At 37.2% G+C, this 24,140-nt stretch overlaps 1 protein-coding gene across 3 annotated transcripts in view; it reads right to left on the minus strand.

Moving 5' to 3' along the window:
* Positions 1 to 3,022: 3,022 nt before the first annotated feature.
* The window catches only part of LOC131066463 (serine/arginine-rich splicing factor SC35), a 52,069-nt gene continuing 30,951 nt past the window's right edge, over positions 3,023 to 24,140 (minus strand). The window contains exons 4-8 of one of the 3 annotated variants that reach the window (XM_058001220.2): positions 4,596 to 4,662; positions 4,161 to 4,232; positions 3,827 to 4,039; positions 3,584 to 3,729; positions 3,023 to 3,403 (exon numbers count right to left, since the gene is read on the minus strand). In XM_058001220.2, coding sequence (XP_057857203.2) covers positions 3,399 to 3,403; positions 3,584 to 3,729; positions 3,827 to 4,039; positions 4,161 to 4,232; positions 4,596 to 4,662 — 503 coding nt within the window. In that variant the 3' untranslated portion in view covers positions 3,023 to 3,398. Of the gene's footprint in view, positions 3,730 to 3,826; positions 4,040 to 4,160; positions 4,233 to 4,595; positions 4,663 to 24,140 lie in introns of all 3 variants that reach the window. The other 2 variants (XM_058001219.2, XM_058001218.2) reach the window with 2 other exon arrangements.

Below are 24,140 nucleotides of genomic sequence, written 5' to 3' on the forward strand. Positions count from 1 at the left end.
ATACACTTTGTATTTGCACACCTTGCATGTTTGCATGTATGCATTCAATGGATAATATCACACCACTAAAAAACAAGTTTAAAATATGTAAAACTTGTGATAGTGATAATAACATTGAGCCATTTATTATTTGATATAGCTTTCAAAACTAACCTTTGAATAAAATGTCAAAAATGCATACATAATACATAAAACCACATTTTCTTCATATTTCTAGCCGTTGTTTTAAATGCCATAAAATATTGCAATCTAATTAGCTTGAAATGAAAATTTCAACCTCGACTTAAAATGAAATTTTGGACTTCAAAGCTTGAAAAATAATTTTGGAATTAAAAAGCTTGATATAAGATTTTGCACTTCAATAAAATTATCCATACTAATGAATTTGTTGAGTAAAGTGATTTTGAATGACAAAATAGTTGTCAATACAAGGCACCTAATTAATGGTTTCTAATTGACAATAGTGGTCAATAAAATGTGCCCAATTATTGGTCTCTAATTGGCAATAGTGCACATATGATTCCATTTAATCATTTAAATAGTCTAGAGTGCATAATTCAATCATCTCCCTAGCGCCCATTAGTGTATGATTTGAGATATACCATTTTCCACATAACCTTATTGATATCAAACTTTAAATTGTGTTCCAACATGAAGCTTAATTTCTCCATCCATATGATTAATTGCTTACCATGAATTACTTGCCTCAACATTGACATCCCAAAAGAAAATGTGTATGCACAACAAAGAAATAGAGAACAATGCCTTCAAGAAAGACACCCACTAGTTATAATATATATGATTGCTTGCTTGCTTCTCACAATTTAAGTGCTTCAAATTTGTTAACTAAAAAATGAAACAATGAAGAAATAGAGAACGACGCCTTAGAAACAAAGTCACCCACTTGTTATAATACATATGATTCCTAGATATGATTCCTTGCTTCTCACAATTTAAAATTGTTATTCAAAAAGGATATGTAATTTATACAAAACCAAGAATTAATAAGTAATACTTTACAAATGAAGATGTGCACTTGTTATAATCCATATGATCGCTTGCCTACTCTGATTTAAATGCTTAACAATATTATCCCAAAAGAAAATAATTTATACATTAAAAACAAAAAAAAATGATGAGCAATACCTTTCAAAGGAAGGTAATTGTTATAGTCAATAAAAGGCCATCATGTTTTTGTTAGAACATAGATCTTTTTATATGGTCTATACACCCAAAAAAAAATAGAGAACAACGCATTTGAAATGGAGGTAATTGTTATAGTCAATAAAAGCCCATCATGTTTTTGTTAGGACATATATCTTTTCTCCTAATAGTTCGTAGCCACTATGCCTGGTGTTATGAGATGAAAAACATGCAATAAAAAACACAGTACTTTCTGCGAAAAACTTCACTAAAACTCTCAATACCACTTAAGTGACTTGTGACAAGGACAAAAAAAAAATTGCATTAGAAATTTGTACATCAAAATTTTCATTGCATAAATTAAAAGTTATTTTGGTGTGATTCTTAACGATGCCCATTGAATGATTCCATTGACATAATACAGCCCATTAAAAATCATGTAAAACATAAATATCTACTCAATTACTTAACAATAATTTGCATATTCCAATTTACTTTTCACTTTATGCATACATCTCTTGAAGGGAAACCAAAAATTCCCAAACATGTTGTGTAGGTCTCCAATGTAGACATCAGCATCAAAGTCTTTGATATAGACATGATTATCATCATTTATTTTTCTAGTTCTAACTCCTTTGGTGGGGAATTAAACCAGGGGAGGTTGGATCCACTGACTAATCAATTACTAATAGTGAGATTCGATCAGATAACCAGCCATGTCAAAGTCGCACTGAGCTATTGCAGGGGAAGACATCATTGGTATCATTAACATCAAGTTCAACAAACTGGAAAGGAAAAAAATTAAACTCACCGAGGTGATTAACTAGAATTTACTAAATCAGAAAAAATTGTTCAATTAATTATTTCTAGTGAGAAAAATTATCATAATACCCTATCAAAACTTTAAAATGAGTCCTACTGTTTTAATATAATACACCAGATATTTTATATATTGAGCAATCCAAGCTATTCTTCCAGGTCTTAACCGAGCACTTTAGGGCAACAAGGTTATTAAGATCTACCCTGCAGGAAACCGACAAAACCCTTCAAACAAGAAGCCCCCAGGTTTCAATACGGACAGACGTTAGAAATAACATGTTAGCAAATAGATATTTACAAATTTTAGCTTTTTGAGAAAAGGCCAACACCAAACAACATTTCACCTTGATAGGGAATTCTTGGTTTTCAAGAGGACGGTTCTAATAATAGAACCCCACGTAAATCCATGGCCTTTCTCCAAATTAGATCATCTCATGGTCACATAATACAAGCTCAAATAATGGCTGAATGGAGATCAGTAAGATCACTCGCACCAAAAGGATTACAGAACTAGAGGCTAACAAAGCAGAAATATAAATACAAGCTCTGAAGTGATTCACAAGCAATGCATGCAGGTAATGATATTTCATTGTGATGAAGAATTGAGGCAATGAAATGCTAACGAGAAAACACAAACTCCAGGCAGTCATAAACTAATTTCAAGGAAGCAGTATGATATTCAGAGAAATAAATAAAAGAAAGAACAGAAACGCCTATAAGGTTACAACAAAATTTTAAAAGTTTCCATGTCAGACCCAAGCATTAAAAGTTGTCTGAGAGAACCATACCAAATTCAAAGTTCACAATGAAACCACTCTCTTAAGCGCTTCATTCCACCATTGTTGAACATCATCATTTTAAGGGCAGAATCAAAATCAACAGGAAAACTTGGAAGCATATCTATCTTGTCAGCTATAAACAGCATCACCAAGACATCAGAAGAAATGACCCGAACCCATCATCCTGATGGTCACAGCAAACAGCAGTGTTTCCTCAACCCCATATAACAACTATCACATCCCATCATAGGAACAGTTAAAACCACTAAAACTAACTAGAATTCAATAAACACAGATTGGAATATATATCTCGAAAATTGAGAAAGCAAAAAAATAAAATGAGGTAAACTTGTTACTTCCAGTTAATAAATGATCAGCCTATAGGGAAGCATGATGAATTTTGTCATAAGCCATCAATTTGCACCCCCTCAAGTAAGCAACCCAGCAATGCCGAACAATTATAACCCATATACGTTAGAAAATCCAAGAAATCAATTATCCATCCGACAATAAAAACTCCTCAAACATCAAACACATAATGTGTCGCTTATTCACACAAGAGGATGTCATCAAGACATTGAGAATAAAATTTAACACGCATTAATACTCCGCTGGTATATGAGCCTACCTTGATCTACAACAGTTTTAACTAGATGACTATCCTGCACAGGAAAAATAAATTAATTTCAACATAAAGCCAGAATTCAATGTGTAATATTAAAATTCAACATTTGTACAGAGCAACAAACTCCATTCTGCAGTAGCATGGAGTCATTTAAGCACCAACTCCATTCTGCAGTAGCATGAAGTTATTTAAGCACCTGAATTGCTAGGAGACATACTTGGTGGTTTTGGAGATTTATTCCGTGCATTCGGTGACAAACTTGCAGGTGCAGGGGACCTAACTGTCGAAGGGCTAGATTTATCTGGAACGTGACGCTGCGGTGTGAGACTCCTATGAGATCGACTGTGCCGAACTGGGGAACGACTGGAGGCATTCCAAATTCAGTTAAAATACCCTATGAATAACATGCAAGTCCCATCGTATCACAGTTCATATTTCTTAGGTTCACAAAACAGCATACCTGTCCACAGAACGACTTCGGGACCGTTTCGTTCTGCCATCATTTGTGTCCCTACTTCGACTTCTACTCAGGCTGCGAGGACTAGCACTGTGGCTCAGACTCCGACGGCGATATTCTCGTTCTTTTTCCTGATACCTGTGATTGTCATGTCTATCACGACTTCTACTTCGCCTCCTATAATCTCGATATCTATAGTCGTCATTGACTCTTTTGCTGCAAAATTAAAAACAAGGTAAAAATCTTGTTTAATACATGAAACAAAGTCAAAAAATAGAAACAATTGCAAGTACCATTGTTACCAACAAATTACAAAGTATTTAACACAAGTCCCAACCTGGACCGCCGCGGACTGCGACTTCTGTGCCTCTTAGAGGTAGGAGGTTCCTCAGTTAGCCTTCCTTTACGACTGTAACGGAGAAGCATTTGCATTAGCAAATCAATGAGAATTTATATTCTATTCCACACAATGAAACCAATAAAAGCTACTGTCCGCTAAAATGTTGACAGCTTGACTAAAAGTTCTAATTTAATATCTGAATTATTATTTTAATTTTGCAAAACAGTGCTGATAAATTAGCTTCAAAAGCTTAGAATTGCAATAGTATGTTTTCTATTTGCTCGATGAAAATGATTTGTCTTTGCAGATTCAATTAATCTTTTGTTTGATCGTATTCTCAAGTTTTGAATGTCAAATTCTTAGTCATTTGTCTAGGAAACTGAATATTATTGTTTACTCGTCAAAAGTAGAAGAATATAAATAAGAACTTACATTACTTCTGCATTTGGCCCATATTTTGCGAACTGCACAACAATATCCCTCCCATCAACATTCCTTCCTGCAGTGAAAAATAATATCAGCTATATTAAAGAATGTTCTGTGAAAAATGATATCAGCTATATTCACTGAGTGAAAGAATGTTCCATTCATAATTATCCATGCCAAAATATATTGAACAACTTCACCCATTTTATGCACATGATTTCTTTCATTGGCCTCGTTAAGAAAACATCATCATTGAGAGATATATTAAGTGCAACCACCACCAAATTGGCAACCTGCCTTGCCAATGACATTTTGACTTCACCATTCTTGTTCGATACTTCAAAGATAGAGTTGACATTAGTGCAAATGATAACTACCAAAGGTCTAGAAGTCATAATGGTTTTGCAAGTTACATACAGGTAACTATGCTCGCTTGAAAAACAAGACAACTAATTTAGACATGTTAGATTGCTTGGATCAACACTCCACACTTCAGAAGCCAAAAGGAAAAACTTGTGCATGGAAAGAATGAAAAGCAAAAACTGTGTTTTGCGAGTTACATACAGGTAACTATGCTCGCTTGAAAAACAAGACAACTAATTTAGACATGTTAGATTGTTTGGATCAACACTCCACACTTCAGAAGCCAAAAGGAAAAACTTGTGCATGGAAAGAATGAAAAGAAAAAAGTTTTTCCCGAATAGGGCATTGGGAAGAGAGGAAACAAAGAACTGTTCTATGCAAATGCGACAGATTTTTAAACCTGTGCAAGAATTTGAAACACATGTAAAAGAGAATTTAGAAAACAGCAAATCCTCACATTTCAGCAATGGGAATCCAACAGGTAACTATTTCTTGTAAATGTTTCACTTGAAGCTCAACTTGGTCCAGTAAATCAACCTCTGAAGATTGCAAATACGAGATTATGCAGAAAAAATGGTAGTACTTTCAATTTGTTGGATGGGTTGGTTGGTTTTTCCTACATAGTACCCTAAAGCATCAGAAATCTAAAACTGTGAAAACGGTTAAGTGCACAGTTTCATTGCAAAGATCTTGATTCTACAGGGTGTACGGTTATATTATAAGAAACTAATGTGTCGATGTAAACATTATTAATAAAAGTATTGATCTGATGTAACCCGTAATTCACCTGATGTTCAGGTAGCTGTTGTTCACAACAAACCAAGGACAAACTACAAATACAATTTCATTAGACAATCAGCAAAAATAGGCTATACTAAGCACTGCCAATATTCCTCTTTGTACAAACAACCAAAAGGATATACGGTAGCCAAACTAGGTCACTGAGGTTGTTGTTCAGTCAATTTATTGTGCATCTTTGTGTAGATGGTATCAAACAAACTCCAGTTATGCTCACTCTACAAAGTAGATACAAATTTTAGAGGGCTAGTTTTTGGAGATTTGGGGGTATTTCCTCCCCAATCTTCTCACCAAGAACCTACAAATAAGATATTCAAGACTTTGTAAACAAACCATATTTTATTAATAACTATAATTTTTTGGTATAAGATATAAAACTTCATTATTTCTTACCTGGTACCTAGGTGGATCTTCCTCGAATAACTAGTGGCAAAGACAAGACCCTCCCTCTAGCTTGCTTATAATTCTGCAACTCTGAAATGGTGAAACCTCTCACCTCAATGTCAAGTGTTACCTCTCAATACATGTTAAGAAGCCCTCCATAATGTCCCCATTAAAATCTGTGAAACTATCAGAAAAGAAAAACTTGAGGTTGAGGAAGTACCCTGTTGCATGAATGGGTTGGTGGAGTTGAATATTCCACCTCCAATCAATGGTCTCCCAAATGGGGGCAAATCTACTTGCCTCCCCCCTCTAATAGTTTTGGATGCCATTTTTGACCTTATACATGGCCTCATAACTGTATCCCATTAGATTTTACACCCCATCCACCAAGCAAAAAACTCTCAATAGTAACTCTATTACCTACAAAGTACAAACAAATTAAAATTACAATTAAACTAAATATTTTTAAAATTTAAAATAAAAACAGATTCAATTCGAAATTTAAATTAATTTTTTAAGTTTTCTTAACAATATATATAGCTCTCTTAGCAAAGACATCATCAAAAATTGTTTTTGCCGTACTCTCTCCATCAACCTTCTTTTACTATGTCGAGTCTAGCCATGCTTGTGACTCACAAACATCTGCTTCAAGGATATCAATAAACTAGAAATGCTTTGCCACATTAAAAAAATTATTTGGCAAACCTTATGACACCTAATCACACAGGATCTTTCCCCTTGGTGTGATTGCTCATCAAGTTAAAAAAATTACTTGGCAAACCTTGTGACACCTAATCACACAGGATCTTTCCCCTTGGTGTGATTGCTCATCAAGTTGAGAACCCAAGGCTGATTATAAATATATTTGGTTATGTTATTTGCATCTTCTACAATCAATCTCACCCAATCATTTTACCTATGTCTTCCCAATGAATGTCAAGGCAATGGATTGCACAAGAGGTCCAAAAGAGTGTCAGTTGCCTCTCTTGAAGCAATCTTCCAGTTGCCACATGCCACTGCATTGTCAATAATAACAAATTGCACAACATTTTGTATGCCCATCTCTAAAACAACCTCCTCCAACATCAAGCTTAAAGTTTTTGCATTATTTATTTTGTATAAGGTGTTAACTGACTCCAAGAAAATCAGCTCACCATTTGAAACCACTAAAAAATTAATGGCAATGTAGTTCCTTCCTCTGACCACCCATTTTGAAAGAATCATGCATCCAAACTTTGGCCACTACTTTTGATCTTCTAAAACTGTTTTTGCATATACAATAGCATCTTGGAACAATCTCCCAATTTAACTCTTTTGAAGAGGGCACCTTGTACCCTTGCTCTACAACTATCAATGTTGTCACCAAATACTGTTAATATCAACTCTTTGCCATGTTTATGGGAAAGTAGTTGTAATACCAAAAATTTGTGCATGTTTTATCTTCTTTGTGTACTTGCTTGTTCCACCCAATCCCTTGCAATGATGGTTGTGCTCTCAATATGTTTCTAGGCACAAAAAAAACCCTATGATTGAGCTATACTAAAGCTAGATGAAGTGGATGTGTAATATATATGTGAACCACGACTAGAGCCTGCAATGCATATGGTACCTACATCAAGTTCTATTGGCAAATGTCTACTTCTATGGCTGGATGTGCCCTAGACCTCTCATCTACTAATGGAAAAAATGCTACCATTTCTTATTTCACCTCTCTAGGGCTTCTGGACACGCCTTCGAATTGTGATTACGAATGCCTGCAGGATGGTGTTTGAGGCAATTGATGCCTTCAATAAGCTTCTTCATGCAATAGGTACAAATCACACTCCTCATAATGGTCCCATTGTAGCATGTTTTCAAGCGGTGTCATAGTTTCCATTGAATGTCAACTTCCAAGGGGTTTAGGTCCAACAAGTCAGCTTCCACTTGTTCAGTTTGAACCTTATGTAAAGCCACATGCCATTGTATATTTACCTACAACATTAATAAAAACGATAAAATAGCATTTAAAAATATAGCAATTTGAACACAATTTTTTTAAATAATGTAAAATTTAAATGCATTTAAAATTTTGAAATGTAATATGGTAACACGGTAATTGAATTAATAAATTTGACAAACATTACATGTTTTAACCCTAAAATGTAAATCCTATATTTAGAAAAAATTGAAAAATTAAAAAATTTTGATTCAAATAAAATTATGCAACTATAAATCAACAAAATAATTACATAAATAGAATTCAACGCAATAAAATTTGTAAATTTTACATGCTTAAAAAATTCTTTAATTTACTCTAGAATGCTCTAATGTTGTTGCGTGTGTTCAACGGGGCCAACTAGGCTTATAAAGGCAAAAATCTGCATTTTTTCTACATTTTTTGTGCGCTTCAAACACAGTATGAGTCATTAACTCTAAGTATCCAACGAATACTCATTGTGAAAACCCTACAAGTTAACTATACAAAAACTCACCACAGCAATTTTTTGCTAGTACTCGTTGAGTTTGCTAACCATGTGTGGTAGGACCCTAATGAAGGTATACAATGGAATTTGTAGCTCTCATATGCCTTTGGATTGATCACATGAGGAGTGCAATTGGATTGCTTAATGCTACTTAGGTTCTACATGGAGATATCATGTCCCCTTTTTCAAATTGGCATCATTGAGAAGACCTCTAGCCTATTCTCTTTCCCATAAGCTAAAGGATTTAGTAAGGGAAAGGAAATTATAATACTATTTTTAAGTTGGGCCCAATAATTCTTTATTTACAAAGGCAACTCAACATGATATTATAATTCAAAAAGTATTTGAAGCATTTAGTTATTAATAAAAAGTTTTTTTAATACTTGGAGGGAAATATAGATCCAAGGTCCTGGTTTGAAAAGGTATATGAAGGAAGCCCCTAACTCCATTTCAAGATCACAACTTCATTTCGTATTCTTCATATTGAGCTTGAGTTCAATTTTGCATTCAAGGACAAAAACCCTTGGCTGCAATTCTGTGATCCGAGAGGACAAAAACTCTCTTGGGTCTCTCTTGAGAGATGAGAATGAAAACTCTTGCCTCCTGCTTGGCAATTCTACACAATGTTTGTAAGGTGCTCTAAAATTGAAGGTTTGTACAAAATACCAGGTGTAAGAAATCAAGATTAGCAAGAAAAGATGAGTAATTGACCGATCAATTGGAACACCAATATTTGAGGATTTCAACATACATGCTATTCACTGTTTGGCAGATCATTTCATTCCCAACGGATTGCAACCATTATTCAGCATCACAGAGATCAGAGGGACAGATGTGAGGGTTATATCATTATACAGGGTTTTTGGACATTTTAGGAGGTTGCAGCCTACATAGACTTTCATCATTGGAGAGTGCCAGCACTGCTAAAGGTTTGTGAGACAAATATACAGCTCATAGCATACAAAGAAGTACAGTCACACATCATTACAAGGGATCAATAGAAGTGATTGCAGAGAGTGGAAAGGAGCTCCAAGTCCATATCAGCTGATTGCCAATTTGCAACATCAACATTTAGTTGATATCAGCTGCAGGGCAAAGTATCAAGTGCATAGCACCATATATTAGCTGCCACAGGCATACCAAGACTGTTCTCGCATTGCATGGTTAGTCCATTTGCTGCCATCACTTCTGGAGGTGCCATCTGAAGGAATCAGATTCAAGTGCTGACAATAAGACTCCAATCCATGATAGTTACAAGACTGCTGTAGGATAACCTGAGTGCATACTTGTTCTGAAATATTGATTTTCAGCTGACATATCAATAGTTGTTAGTTCGAGGTTTGGGGTTCCAAACTAAGGGTGCTGTGCTATATGAACAATGGATTGTGATAAGAAGACTGTAACCTGTCTGCAGTTGGTGAAATATTATTACCCATCATTTAAGTGACTAGTCAATTTGCTGAATATCATCGTTTCAGCTGTATGTATGACATTGTCTTTCTGAATATTATGTTATGATGAGTTCCAAATTACTGTAGCGGATATAGATATTTGAGTTTATACTCATTTCAGTTTAAAATATCCATAAACTACAAAGAACAATTATTGGGGACATTAAATGAGAACTAATTATTGGGGACATTACATGAGAACTATGTAACTTGTAAGTGAATTATAATCTCATTCTTGAGATTATACATTGAGTTTGTGGTGTTTTGGAGGCTGGGTTTTTTCCGAAAGGATTTTCCCAAGGTACATCCGGTGTTATCCTTGGTTTATGCTTTGTTATGTTGATGGATAGCGTCAGTCGGATCCTACAAAACCCGACTTTACCATCAAATGTGTGAAGGACCTTTTGGCCTTACACATTTAATGTTCGACCTTTTTACATTTCCGATTTTCTTATTTAATGAAACAGTTTGTTTAAAATAAAAGATAACTAATATATATGTCCGCCACCTTAGAAGATGTTCCCATTATATTATAACTGATTTCTAATATAGACAAAGACAAGTGATGGTTTACAAGAAGACGACTATTGGAATAATTGTGTTGCTTGGATGATCACTTAATACAGGTATAAGGTTCGGTTCACTTCTGACTTCCAAGGAGATTTGAAAAATAGATAATTTCATCAGATCAGATTATCATCCTTCAGCAGTTTCAATATAATTCTTCAGCAGTTTGTGTTCTTCTTCTTCAGATCATCTCCTTGTGCTGCAGTGTGCTCTCATCCTTAAGACATATAAATTGATATTGAAATCAGATTGATCTAGATAGATCATTTATCAGCATTAATACTGCACTGTGATTTGTATACAGCAGTCTAGGAGAATCTATATCATCATATAGCTTCAAAGAGTGGAGCAGATTTATTGTAACAACATCCTGTCTATCAATATATATAAAAGAACGTTTTTGCTGGGTTTTTCACCTTCAAGAGGAAGGTTTTCCCAGGGTAAATTCTGAGCATTTGTTTTTTGACTTACTGTCTCTTTATCTGATCATTAAATTTAACATGATATCAGAGCCACGGTGAAAGAAGATCGTGATTAGATTCTATACAACTTATAAGAATTCTCTCCTCTCTCTCTCCGTCGAGCAGTATCTCTAAGTCTCAAAAATGGTGAACGGTCTTAAAGTCGAAGATAGGCTTGAAAGCGCATCTAACTTCACCTCATGGAAATTTAGAGTGCTTATTGCACTTGAAGAAAATGATCTTCTTCAATTCATAGAGAAAAAGGATTTATCCGAACCTGAAGATCATGAGGAGAAACTTCAATTCAAGAAAAATGCCGTCAAAGCAAAGAAGATATTAATCGACTCCATGAGGGATCACTTGGTGCCACTCATCTCCAAGATGACAACTACAAGAGACATGTTCAATTCCTTGGAAGATTTATATGAGATTAACAATGTAAGTAGGGCTCTTGCCCTAAGGCAGCAACTCCACCAAGTGAAGATGGCAAAAGGAGATTCAGTCATCACCTACTTCATGAAAATTTCAGAAATGAGAGATCAACTAAGCGCAATTGGGGATCAAGTGATTGATAAAGACCTTGTCATGCTAGCCTTGAATGGTCTGCCTCATTCATGGGAGCCATTTATCCAAAGCATAAGTGGAAGATCCAAATTACCTAAGTTTGATCAACTACGTGCAGATTGTATTCAAGAAGAATCAAGATTGACCGCTAGAGGAATTATCAAGAGTTCTCAAAATGAAGATACTCATGTTCTTGCCACTCAATCTACCAAGAAACGTAAGTATTGGAAGAAGGGCAACTTCAAAAAGAATAGAGATTTCAAATCAGATTTTGCACCTGATTCTAGGAAGAGGAAGAAAGATCTCTCTCGCATCCAGTGTTTTAGGCGTGACAAGTTTGGTCACTTTGCAAAGGATTGTTTGACAAGACCTAATCATCAAGGAGCAAACATAAATGAAGTCTCATCTCAGAAAGAGGTTGAAGATAACTCCAATGGTTTTCTTTTCATATTTGCATTATCAAGCAATGTTCCTACGGACAGTGATACATGGTTAATTGATAGTGGAGCATCTCGCCATATCACCGGTCATCGGGAGCACCTTTCTGATCTAGTGGAGAAAGAGTCACATCTCCGAGTTATTATTGGGGATGATGCACGCTATGTTGTAAAAGGAGTTGGTGCTACATCTCTAAAACTTGAATCTGGAGTTTCTCCACACCTAAGTGATGTATTGTTCGTTGTAGGGATCAAGAGAAACCTTGTGTCTATTTCAGCCTTGGAGGATAAGGGCTATCAAATTGCATTTTCTGAAGGAAGAGTTCTTGCTTGGCCTAAGAACTCCAACATCAAGACTGCTCGTGTGATCGGAAATCGACATGAGAGTTTATACAAACTCTCCACTCTCCCTATTCAAGCTCTTATTCATGATTCTTCCAGTTCCAGCGAACTCTGGCACAGAAGACTTGGACATCTTCACTTCAGGGCTCTTCCATCGTTGGAGAAGATGGTACAAGGTATCCCTAAACTCATTCATGTAAATGATGGTACTTGTAAAGGTTGTGCTATGGGCAAAAATACTAAAAGTCCTTTTCATAGCAGTGAAAGTAAGTCTAAAGAAATACTAGATCTTGTAAATTCAGATTTATGTGGTCCAATGTCAATTCCATCCCTAAGTGGATGTTTGTATTATGTAACTTTTATAGATGACTACTCTAGGAAGACTTGGATTTATTTCTTAAGGTCTAAAGAGTCTAATGAAGTCCTAGGTAGGTTTAAAGAGTTAAAAGCTCATGTAGAAAACATCTCTAGAAACAAAATTAAAATTCTAAGGTCTGATAATGGAGGTGAATACACCTCGGGTACCTTTCGTGAATTCTGTATTGAGACAGGGATCAAGAGGGAGTTTTGTGTTCCTTACAACCCTCAACAAAATGGGGTTTGCTGAAAGGAAGAACAGATCTATAGTTGAAGCTGCAAAAGCTATGATTCATGATCAAGACCTTCAATTTTTTCTATGGGCAGACGCCTCTAGAACAGCAGTGTATGTTCAGAATAGAGATCCTCATCGGATATTACAAAATATGACTCCTGAAGAAGCCTTTTCAGGTATCAAGCCTGATATCAGCCACCTGAGAATATTTGGTTGTCCTGTGTACGTTCATATTCCCAAGGACAAGAGAACCAAGTTGGAGCCTTCTTGCAAGCGAGGAATATTTGTGGGCTCCAGTGAAACCTCCAAAGCCTACCGTATTTACATTCTTGGTCAGAAGCAAATAGAAGTTAGCAGGGATGTCACATTTGAGGAAGATGTTGCATTCAGGAAATCAAAGGGCTCATGCATGGAGATAGATGATGAGACCCCTCAAGACATGGATGTTGATCATGCTCCTGAGATTCAAAGGGAGACTACAGAACCTGATATGAGTGATGACCCAATTGAACCTTTAGATCCCACTGATGGGCCTACAGATATTGTTGTCTTGAAAGAGACCTCTTTGGGCGCGAAACACTATGCAGGAAGCAGAACAGTTTGCCGCTCCTAGAGGAACATTCAGAGAAAGCAAAAGACCACAAAGATTTTCTAGTTATGTTGCATTTATGTGTAATCTTATTGAGTCTGAACCTTCCAGTGTAGAGGAAGCCGCAAAACAACAAGTTTGGAAAGATGCAATGGATGATGAGTATCAATCCATTCTCAAGAACAATGTGTGGGATATTGTGCCTAGACCAAAAGGGAAGTCTGTTGTATCTTCCAAGTGATTGTACAAGATAAAACATGTAGCTGATGGCAGCATTGAAAAGTACAAGGCTAGATTTGTGGCTCGTGGCTTCTCTCAACAAGAGGGAATAGACTACGAAGAAACATTTGCTCCTGTTGCTCGCTATACTTCCATTAGAACCAACATTGCCATTGCAGTAGCTAAGGGATCGAAGATGCATCAAATGGATGTGAAGACTGTCTTTCTCAATGGTGTGATTGAAGAAGAAGTCTACATCGAGCAACCTGAGGGGTTCGTGATTCATGGGAAAGAGTCTCATGTGTGCAAATTGAAGAAAGGCCTATATGGTCTTAAACAGGCTCCTCGGGCTTGGTATGAAAGAATTGACAAATACTTAGTGGGTTTGGGTTTCTGCAAGAATGATGCTGATCCAAACCTTTACTTCAAGGTATTCAATGGTGATATGTTGATCTTGGTACTTTATGTTGATGACCTATTTGTTACCGGAGAAGATCATCTCATTGATAGATGTAAGGAGTTGACTTATGAATTCGAGATGGACTTAGGACTCATGCACTTCTTTCTAGGGTTGGAAGTTTGGCAGAGGCCCAATGGGATTATCGTAAGTCAAGGAAAATACACCATCGATATCTTGAAGAGATTTGAAATGACAGATTGTAAATCTATGTCCACACCAATGGAAACTAACTTGAAGAAATTAAGGGAAGCTGCAACTAGTTCAGATCTTGTGGACCCTATGTACAGGCAATTGATTAGGTCCTTGATGTATCTAGTTAACACTAGACCAGATATTTGTTATGCAGTGAGTGCACTTAGCCAGTTCATGAGTGAACCTAGACAGATACATCTAGTTGCATTCAAGCATATCTTGAGATACTTGCGTGGCACAGTTGGATATGGCTTGAAATACTCTTCCAATGTGGACCTGATTCTTGAAGGACATTCTGATTATGATTGATGTTACTGATCAGAAGAGCACCTCTGGTTGTTGTTTTAGCTTGGGATCTGTTGTGATTTCCTGGTGTAGCAGGAAGCAATCTTCAGTAGCTCTAAGCACTGCAGAGGCAGAATACATTGCAGCATGTGTGGCAACTCACGAAGCAATGTGGGCTTCGTAAGCTTCTTGCAGGAATGTTTGGACAAACATTGGAGCCTACTACCATACATTGTGATAACCAAAGTTGTGTGAAGCTTTCATTCAATCCAATATTTCATGACAGAACGAAGCATGTAGAGATTCAATACCACTATATCAGAGATATGGTACAAAGGAATGTTGTTTAGTTGAGATACATTTGTATTGAGGAACAGACGGCTAACATTTTCACCAAGCCTCTTGCGAAAGTAAAATTTGTGCATTTTCGAGACAAACTTGGAATTGTGGAAAATGAAGCCCTTGCTGAGAGGGAGTCTCAGCATCAGTGATTACTTGATATGTATTATAATGCATTCTTCTCTGTGAGAGAAGTTTGAGGTATCAACCCTTGTTGAGCATTCTTCTCTATGAGAGAAGTTTGAGGTATTAGCCCTTGTTGAGCATTCTTCTCTGTGAGAGAAGTTTGAGGTAGCAGCCCTTGTTATGAATTCTTCTCTGTGAGATAAGTTTGAGGTATCAGCCCTTGATTCTTCTTTGTGAGAGAACTTTGAGGTTCCAACCCTTGTTCCACCCTCTACGAGTAGGTATGGTGGATCCACCCTCTGCGAGTGGGTATGGTGGATATCATGACTTTGCACTTGTGCGTATTTATTCTCTGGGAATAGCCATGGTGGATGTGACTATGTAACTCAGATGTCGAGAAGGATTCCTCACTAGCTAAGAGGGAGTGTTGATGGATAGCGTCGGTCGGATCCTACAAAACCCGACTTTGCCATCAAATGTGTGAAGGGCCTTTTGGCCTTACACATTTACTGTTCGACTTTTATACATTTCCGATTTTCTTATTTAATGAAACGGTTTGTTTAAAATAAAAGATAACTAATATATATATTCCGCCACCTTAGAAGATGTTCCCATTATATTATAACCGATTTCTAATATAGACAAAGAGACCTGATGGTTTACAAGAAGACGACTATTGGAATAATCGCGTTGCTTGGATGATCACTTAATACGGGTATAAGGTTCAGTTCACTTCTGACTTCCAAGGCGATTTGAAAAATAGATAATTTCATCAGATCAAATTATCATCCTTCAGCAGTTTCGATATAATTCTTCAGCAGTTCGTGTTCTTCTTCTTCAGATCGACTCCTTGTGCTGCAGTGTGCTCTCATCCTGAAGACATATAAATTGATATTGAAATCAGATTGATCTAGATAGATCATCTATCGGCATTAATACTGCACTGTGATTTGTATACAGCAGTCTAGGAGAATCTATCTATATCATCATATAGCTTCAAAGAGTGGAGCAGATTTATTGTAACCAAATCTTGTCTATCAATATATATAAAAGAACTTCTTTGCTGGGTTTTTCACCTTCAAGAGGAAGGTTTTCCCAGGGTAAATTCTGAGCATTTGTTTTTTGATTTACTGTCTCTTAATCTGATCATTAAATTTAACATGTTATTCTGTTGCATTATGGATTTTGCATACTATTCTACCATAGCTTCTCTCATAAAGGTTGTGGAATCAACTTTTGTGACTCAAAATTGCTAACATTTAGTATCAGAGATCAATTTTGGGTTATAAGAGGGGATGCTCTCCTTCAGCTTTTGACCTCTTGTTGGGTCAGAGTTGAGCATAGGTGAATCCAGAGTTGTGTTAGAAAATGAAGGCATACATTTTGATGATGAAGATCCCAGATGTGTCCTCATATGTTCCCAATTTATGTGTTCCATTGTTCCAGTTTGCAGATCCGTTATTTTTCAGACTGTAGGTTTTCTAGATGTTTGAACATATTCATATTTATGCCTTGGCATGCATGGTTTTGAGCTATTGATTTGGTGGTAGTAAAGATCTGTGGTTCTGTGGTTTTGGATCTAAATGTTTAGGTGCCACTGATATTGCTTGGCAAGTACAATTTCAGATCTCAAGGTGTCAAGCTCATTTGTAAGCCTGTGAGAATGACAAGACAACGGGTGGTGCCCTTGGAGGCCAATTGAGCCCACTTGGGCAAGAAGCTTCAGAGTTGCATATATTTTGTATGCCATTATGCAGGTGTGACGTTTATTAGTACTGTGCAGGCATATTTAAAAAAACTCCAAATCAGTATTTCATTTAAGGGTGCCATTATGGCACAGGGAGATGCCATTAATGGCACAAATAGCTTGGAGAGGAGTGTGGTCATGTGAAAATGGCATCTGGAGCAGCTCATTGGCAGCATTGCAGGTCGTGCCTGGTGTGAATGGGCAAAATTGGAAGCTGAGCATTGAAAGGCAGTGCAAAAACCTGTTCACAAAAGATGCAGTCTGTGCCAAATCCAAAGCAAAAGAAAAATAATTTAAAATAAATAAACAGAATTTACCATCAGAAGGGGCCTCATACAAAGTAGGTGTTGCATATCACAGAAGTTACAGACTAGAAAACAAAAAAAATGAAGCCTGCGAGTGGAAATAGATGGGACAGAGGCATTGTGGAAATGTTGCAAGTCGCAGTGCAAAGGTGGAACGATGCCCTAAAACATAGTATGTTTTCCTTTCATATTGCTTTAAGGGGAAAAAAACAGATTAATATCTTCCATATTGCTTAAAAGTGTGCTACCATTTCATTTTTTAAAACATAGCATAAGGGACTTCAAATTTTTCAATATTTAGCACTTATCTTTTTCTCTCCCACATGGAATTTTCTTTAAATGATAACTATGATGCAGAAGTCAAAAATGGGGATGGACAAATAAAAGAAAATCCCACTTACGACATTTTTAATTAAACCGTTTCTCTCACCTTTTGAGTGGACCTCTCCAAGTTTTAAAAACATGGTCACATGGTAGATATAGGAGGAAAGTGCTTATGTGGTCAGCCCTGGTTACATTGATGTGAAAGTCATTTTTTAGCTGCTTGATCACATGAACAACTCTTGAGGGCATACAACTTTACCTAATTATCTGTATCAGAGGCATTTTTTCGGAGTGTGGTATCTTGGTCATTTGGAGGAGCTTTTCAACAAAAAAGATTTGAAAGTGCATGTTTTTATGAGACACACATAATGGTGTAGCGGAAGACAAGTTTTTATGCCTCTTGATATATTTTTACATGTGTTTTCAGCAAGTGACAAATATAATGCAAACAGATGTCTGGATGTATTTTGCTTTGAGGAAATGACCTATTCAAACATGAGAAATTTCAGATCATGGTTCAATGAGAGTTTTATGCAAGTATAGTCAATAGTGACAAATTGACTTAAGGATTGAAGGTTGTGATCATGGTGTCATGGAAGTTCTTGCATGCATTTGGGAGCTTTAGCACGACATAGTCAAGTATACGAATATGTCACAGAGTTGTCATCTTTTGGTTTGGAGATCATGGTTTTACTTTGCCCTTTGTGAGCCCCTAGTATTGCAATTGAGTTTTTTGATTGTGCGAGGGCCATTGGTAATCTTCACTTAGAAGATACTTTATCACAACGCCATGAGTTACTTAGGATCACTTTCAATGGGAGCTTTGGTAGTCATGAGGATATGTTGATTTATAGATTACCCTTGGTTTAAAGGATAGGTGTTACTGTGCCTTGGTGGATTCTTGATTTCCAGTTGAAATTTTGGCATGGTACATTGGAGACGTGTAATCTATTGAGGAGATGTCAATCACGATGTCATGGTAAATTTCTGGATTTTGCTAAGGGAGCTTTGGTAGCGATTTGAGGTAGTCTTCTAGTGTTGAGTACAATGGTCTTTTTTCATTGCAAGCTTTTGGATATTGCAATGATGTAGTTTGAGTTCAGTTGGCATGGGATGGTTGGTTAGGGGATCATTAATGCTAGATAGACTTGGGTTCAGGCTAGGGATTTCTAGCATTTGGAGATCACGTGTAGAATAGTGACCCCTGATAAGGTTTCAACAAAAAGACCAAGCAGTCTTCACTTTGAGCTAGGCGTGAGTTCAGCATGGACCTAATGAGAAGATTGTTCATTGAGACAGTCAATGTCACTCGATGCATCTTAGGAGGTGCAATCTCATTCCTACTCTTGGTCCACTTGGCAAGACATCATCAGATAGGTAGTGCCTGCCTTGTTTTTTGATGCATTTTGTTTCATGCTTTGTCTTCTCATGAGAGTGAGTCTTGCGTGGTGGATGTCAAATTTTAAAGAGCTAATTTGAGGAGTACTTTGCATGTTTTATTTTTCACTGTCTCCATATGTAAATGAGTTTGTTATGAGGGCAGGTTTGAGGAGTGTAGGTGAAGGTTTTCAACATATTCCCTAGTTTGGGGAATGTGTCAGTTTAATCTTAGGTTTTTTGGCACATGTCTGTGTGTTTGTTACCAAAGAGGACTTCATTGTGGAGGACAATGTATATACAAGGACTTGAGATTGCGAATTGGGCTAGATATGGGATAAAAGGTCTACCAGTGGATGTGTTTACCCTATTTGTGGTGCAGATAGTTAGATGCGTGCACAACATGTTGTGGTCATTGTTCTAGCAATATGTAGGGGAGTACTTGCCATCTACTCAAAATTATTTGTTACTGTTTGGATTTGGTTTTTGTGTCCGCAACATCAAGTTGAAGCAAGATATAGTGATGGAGCACATGAGCATAAGAAAGTTCGAATAGTGCAGATTGGCTATGGAGATCGTTCCCTAGATGTGAATTTATTTTTGACCCCTTATCCAATGTATACAAGAAGTGGGAGAATGTTAGGAAAGGTATGTTGTACACCTTGCATAATAATGTAATATTCTTATTTTGTTTTTGTGCATCTAGGATTTGCATACCACACTAGAATAGGCATTCTTGGGGACACTTGTATGAGACATTGGACATGTATTTAATTTTGGGGTCATGCTTTTGTGAGGACAGTTTTGGATTCATGATTTATGTAATAGCACAGTAATTTTGTGCAAGATTGTCCTATAAAAGAAAGTACATGGGTAGTTGTTTGAGGTATGCAATGGAAGCATGTAATGGAGGTTGCATATTTGGTAGGACCCTGACGAAGGCATGGAGTGGGATGTGTGGCTTTATGCTTTTGGATTGATCACATGAGTACAATTGGGTTGCCTAATGTTGCTAAAGTTCTACATGGAGAACTCTATAAGTGTACTGTAATCTCATTCTTGAGATAATACATTAAATTTGTGGTGCTTTAGAGGCTGTGTTTTTTCCAAAAGCTTTTTTCCCATAGAACATCTAGTGTTTTCTATTACGATAATAGATAGTTTCTATTTATTGTTAATGGTTATCTACTGTAATATTCTGTAAATACTTAGTTAGCTGTTAGCTAGAATAGAATGTTTCTATTCTTCACAATTGTTTCCTAAGGAAACATCGTCTTTCTTCTTGTATATAAAGATCTATTGATCTCTGTTAATATTAAGCAAATATTTACCAATTACTTCGTAATATGGTATCAGAGCCTGAATAAAATATTTGTGAATTCTTTTCTGAGATTTTTCGGGCCTCTTGGTTTTGCTGCAGATTTTCGGAAATTTTTTGGTTTCAAAATTTTTTCAAGCAAAAATTTGTGAAGAATTTTTTCCGTTTTTTATTAAATCTTCTTTTTTTCGAGGTTGTTAAGGACTGTGTTCATTTCGTGCAACGGGATCTTTCTTGTTTGCGTCTGTCTGGCGAGGGTTTTCGGCATTTTTCGATGCAATACAAACCCGCCATTTTTTCTGCAACCTGCAACTTGGTCAAACCCACGTTTTCTGACTTTCGGCTAGGGTTTTGACCCTCCAGATTCAATCGAAAAAAAATTCTGAGCACAAATTTGTGGTGGGTTTTTTGAGAGCTCAACTGGACTATCGTCCGTTTTTTCTGGGTGCCTAAATTTTCAAGCCAACAGATCCAGATTCCAACAGCATATTCTTTCTGGCTTTTTCAAGCTCTCTTCTAGGTGCCTCTTCATTTTTTCTAGGTCCTCCGACATTTTGCCTCGAAGTACATGCCTTCTCAGTTTTTTCACGTTTTTAACAGAAATTCGTGCCATGGCATCTCTGACGAATATTTTGCTCGAGGGAAACCAAAAGTTCAATGGTCAGAACTATAGCACGTGGAAGCAGCAGATGCTAACCATCTTCGAATATCACGGTAGCAATCAAGTGGTTCTAGGTACTACCCAGCGTCCGACTACAGCTAGTCCTGATCAGGTTGCATATGACCGGCATAATCGGGAGGCAGTGATGCTTCTCAAATTATCTGTAGCTGATGATCAGCTCCCTCAGATTCTATCCGGCAAAACACCTGCCGAGATATGGGCGCATCTCAAAACCCTACATGAGACTTCTGATAAAAGCAGGGCCTTCTTTCTCAAGAACTCTTTGTTTTCTCTTGTCATAGATGAGCGGAAATCGCTCCAGGATCACCTGAATAAGATTCAGGAAATCCGTGATCAGTTGCTTGCCACTGGACGCAAGATGGAGGAAGAGGACATTGTTGTAATCACCCTTATAAGTTTACCCAAGTCCTACGCGCATTTTATCGAAACTCTCAGCATCACTTCTACTGGTGTTGATTTGAAGTTCATAGATCTTTGCACACTTTTGCTTCAGAAAGATCGGTGGACTCAGCAGTTCAGTAGCAGTTCCAACTCCACCTCCACAGAACAAGCCTTTGTTGCTAATTCTTTTCACAAGGATAAGGGCAAGTCTCATTCTCAACAGTGTTCTCGGCAAAAACCCTCTGCTCCTGCATCAAAACGCTCCAAGAAAAAGAACATTCAATGCAACTACTGCCACAAGTATGGTCACATGAAGATTGAATGTCGAAAGCGCTTAGCTGCCCAAGCTAAGCAATCTAGTTCGCAGCCCAAAGCAAACCGTGCAGAGCACACTGAGCAGACAGAATCTGCCTTTTACGCCTTCATGGCTAAAAGACCCGCAGATCATGTCAAATCATTTGCCTGGTATATTGATTCAGGTGCCTCTCGTCATTTCACCCACCGTCGAGACTGGTTCACTGACTACCACCCTTATTCAGAATTTGTAATATTTGGTGGCAGGGAAGAATACACGATTGTCGGCAAAGGAAACATTCAGATTCAGTCTGCTGGGAGGAATCTCATTTTCCTCAATGTTTTCCACATTCCAAGGATGGAACTCAATCTACTCTTAGTCAGTCAGATGCTGTGACACTCTCCATGGTTGGATGTCACCTTCAGTTCACATTAGTGCACCATCACTGATCGAGAGACTCAGTCAGTTGTTGCAGTTGGTCTTGAGGATCATGGTCTTTTCAGACTTGCAGATTCTGGTGTTTCTCAAGACCTCACTATGGCTGCTCGGCAGTCTTCTCTCAGTACACTTTGGCATCAGCGATATGGGCACTTAAATGTGCGCTATCTTGCTCAGCTTGCTCAGGACGCGCTTGTCCTCGGATTGCCAGAGATTCAAACTCAGCAGCTTGGAGTTTGTGATGCATGTCAGGCTGGGAAGCAACATCGCACACCCTTCAAAAGTGGCGATTCATGGCAGTCTTCTCAGGTACTTCAGCTTGTTCATGTTGATATCTGCGGCCCTATGACTACTCCTTTTGTTCTTGGGTCCAGGTATTTTTTGTTGTTTGTTGATGATTTCAGTAGAAAAATGTGGGTCTATTTTCTTGCAAAGAAATCAGAAGCGTTTACTGTATTTCAGAAGTTTAAACCTCTAGTTGAAAAAGAGTCTGGGAAATCTATTATTGCTCTTAGATCAAATAATGGGGGGGAATTTTGTTCTAATGAATTCTCTAGCTTCTGTGATATTCATGGCATTAAACGCCAGTTAACCACACCCCAACAGAACAGTGTAGTTGAACGTCAGAACAAAACAATCACTGAGATGGCTAGATCCATGCTCAACCACAGACATGTTCCGAAGCAGTTTTGGGCAGAAGCAGTTAACACTGCAATCTACCTTTTGAACCGGTCACCCACTGTGGCGGTCAAAGGCAAGACTTCGGAAGAGGCTTGGTCAGGTCGCAAGCCCAAAATCAGTCATCTGAAGGTTTTCGGCTCCCTTGCTTATGTTTGGATCCCTGATGCTTCACGCACCAAGTTGGATGCCAAGAGCCAGAAACTTATGCTTACTGGATACAGTAGTCTTCACAAAGCCTACCGCTTGATCGACATTGAGACATCTCGTCTCCTGTATAGTCGTGATGTAGTCTTTGATGAGCAGCGAGGACCCTTCATGCCTGTCTCTCTTGTTCATGATTCAGCAGACCAGCCTATGAAGGCTCGTGATTTGGGAGTTAGACTTCCATTAGGTCTACCTGATGGGAGGGATCCTCCAGCTCTAGTAGCTCCAGTTATCCCGGTGTAGTGGATAGATTAACCATTAAGGGAAGGTATTACGATAACAGATAGTTTCTATTTATTGTTAATGGTTATCTACTGTAATATTTTGTAAATACTTAGTTAGTTGTTAGCTAGAATAGAATGTTTCTATTCTTCACGATCGTTTCCTAAGGAAACATCGTCTTTCTTCTTGTATATAAAGATATATTGATCTTTGTTAATATTAAGCAAATATTTACCAATTACTTCGTAATATTTTCTTTGTGTTTATACTTCGCTATTCTTTTGCATGCTATTGTACCATAATTTCTCTCATAAAGGTTATGAGTAATTTGCTTGTGGCTTGAAATTCCTAACATAAAAAAGTAATAACTCCAAATTGGGGAAATGGCAATGAAGATAAGGAAAAGGTAGGAGGGTCAAGGTAAAAAAATTAACCTAATGTAAGACTTGTCAAGAGCTAAGAGGCAAAAAAGAACCTAGCTCAATTGTGTGTAATATCATTAGATATAACTAAGTCTAATAGGTCCAAACATTCAATTGATCCACGCACCCAATTGGTCCACATTTATATTCTTCTAAGCCCATTACCAATTGCAGTCCAAATTCACCAAAGGCTATATCAATCAATCTATCAATGGCTATTTTTAGTCAATCACCTAACATGCACAAGTTAGAGCAAAATTGAATAGTGTCATTCAACATGATTTTTTTTTAAACCTCTCAAATTATGTATATTTATTTCTCCTAATCATGTCAACTACAATTTAAAATATGCTATTTATCAAATGACTCGGAGAAGATAAAACCAATGTAAATAGTCCTTATTTGATTGGAAGGGCTTCCACCAAGTTATTCATTGTCATTACAATCCATTAAAGAAAACCACAACCTATCTATAATTATCCTAAATTTTGCTCATCTAAAGTTACCCTTACGTCCTAACCTTG

This window comes from Cryptomeria japonica, chromosome 11 (genome assembly GCF_030272615.1).
Source record: "Cryptomeria japonica chromosome 11, Sugi_1.0, whole genome shotgun sequence".
Lineage (NCBI taxonomy): Eukaryota > Viridiplantae > Streptophyta > Pinopsida > Cupressales > Cupressaceae > Cryptomeria > Cryptomeria japonica.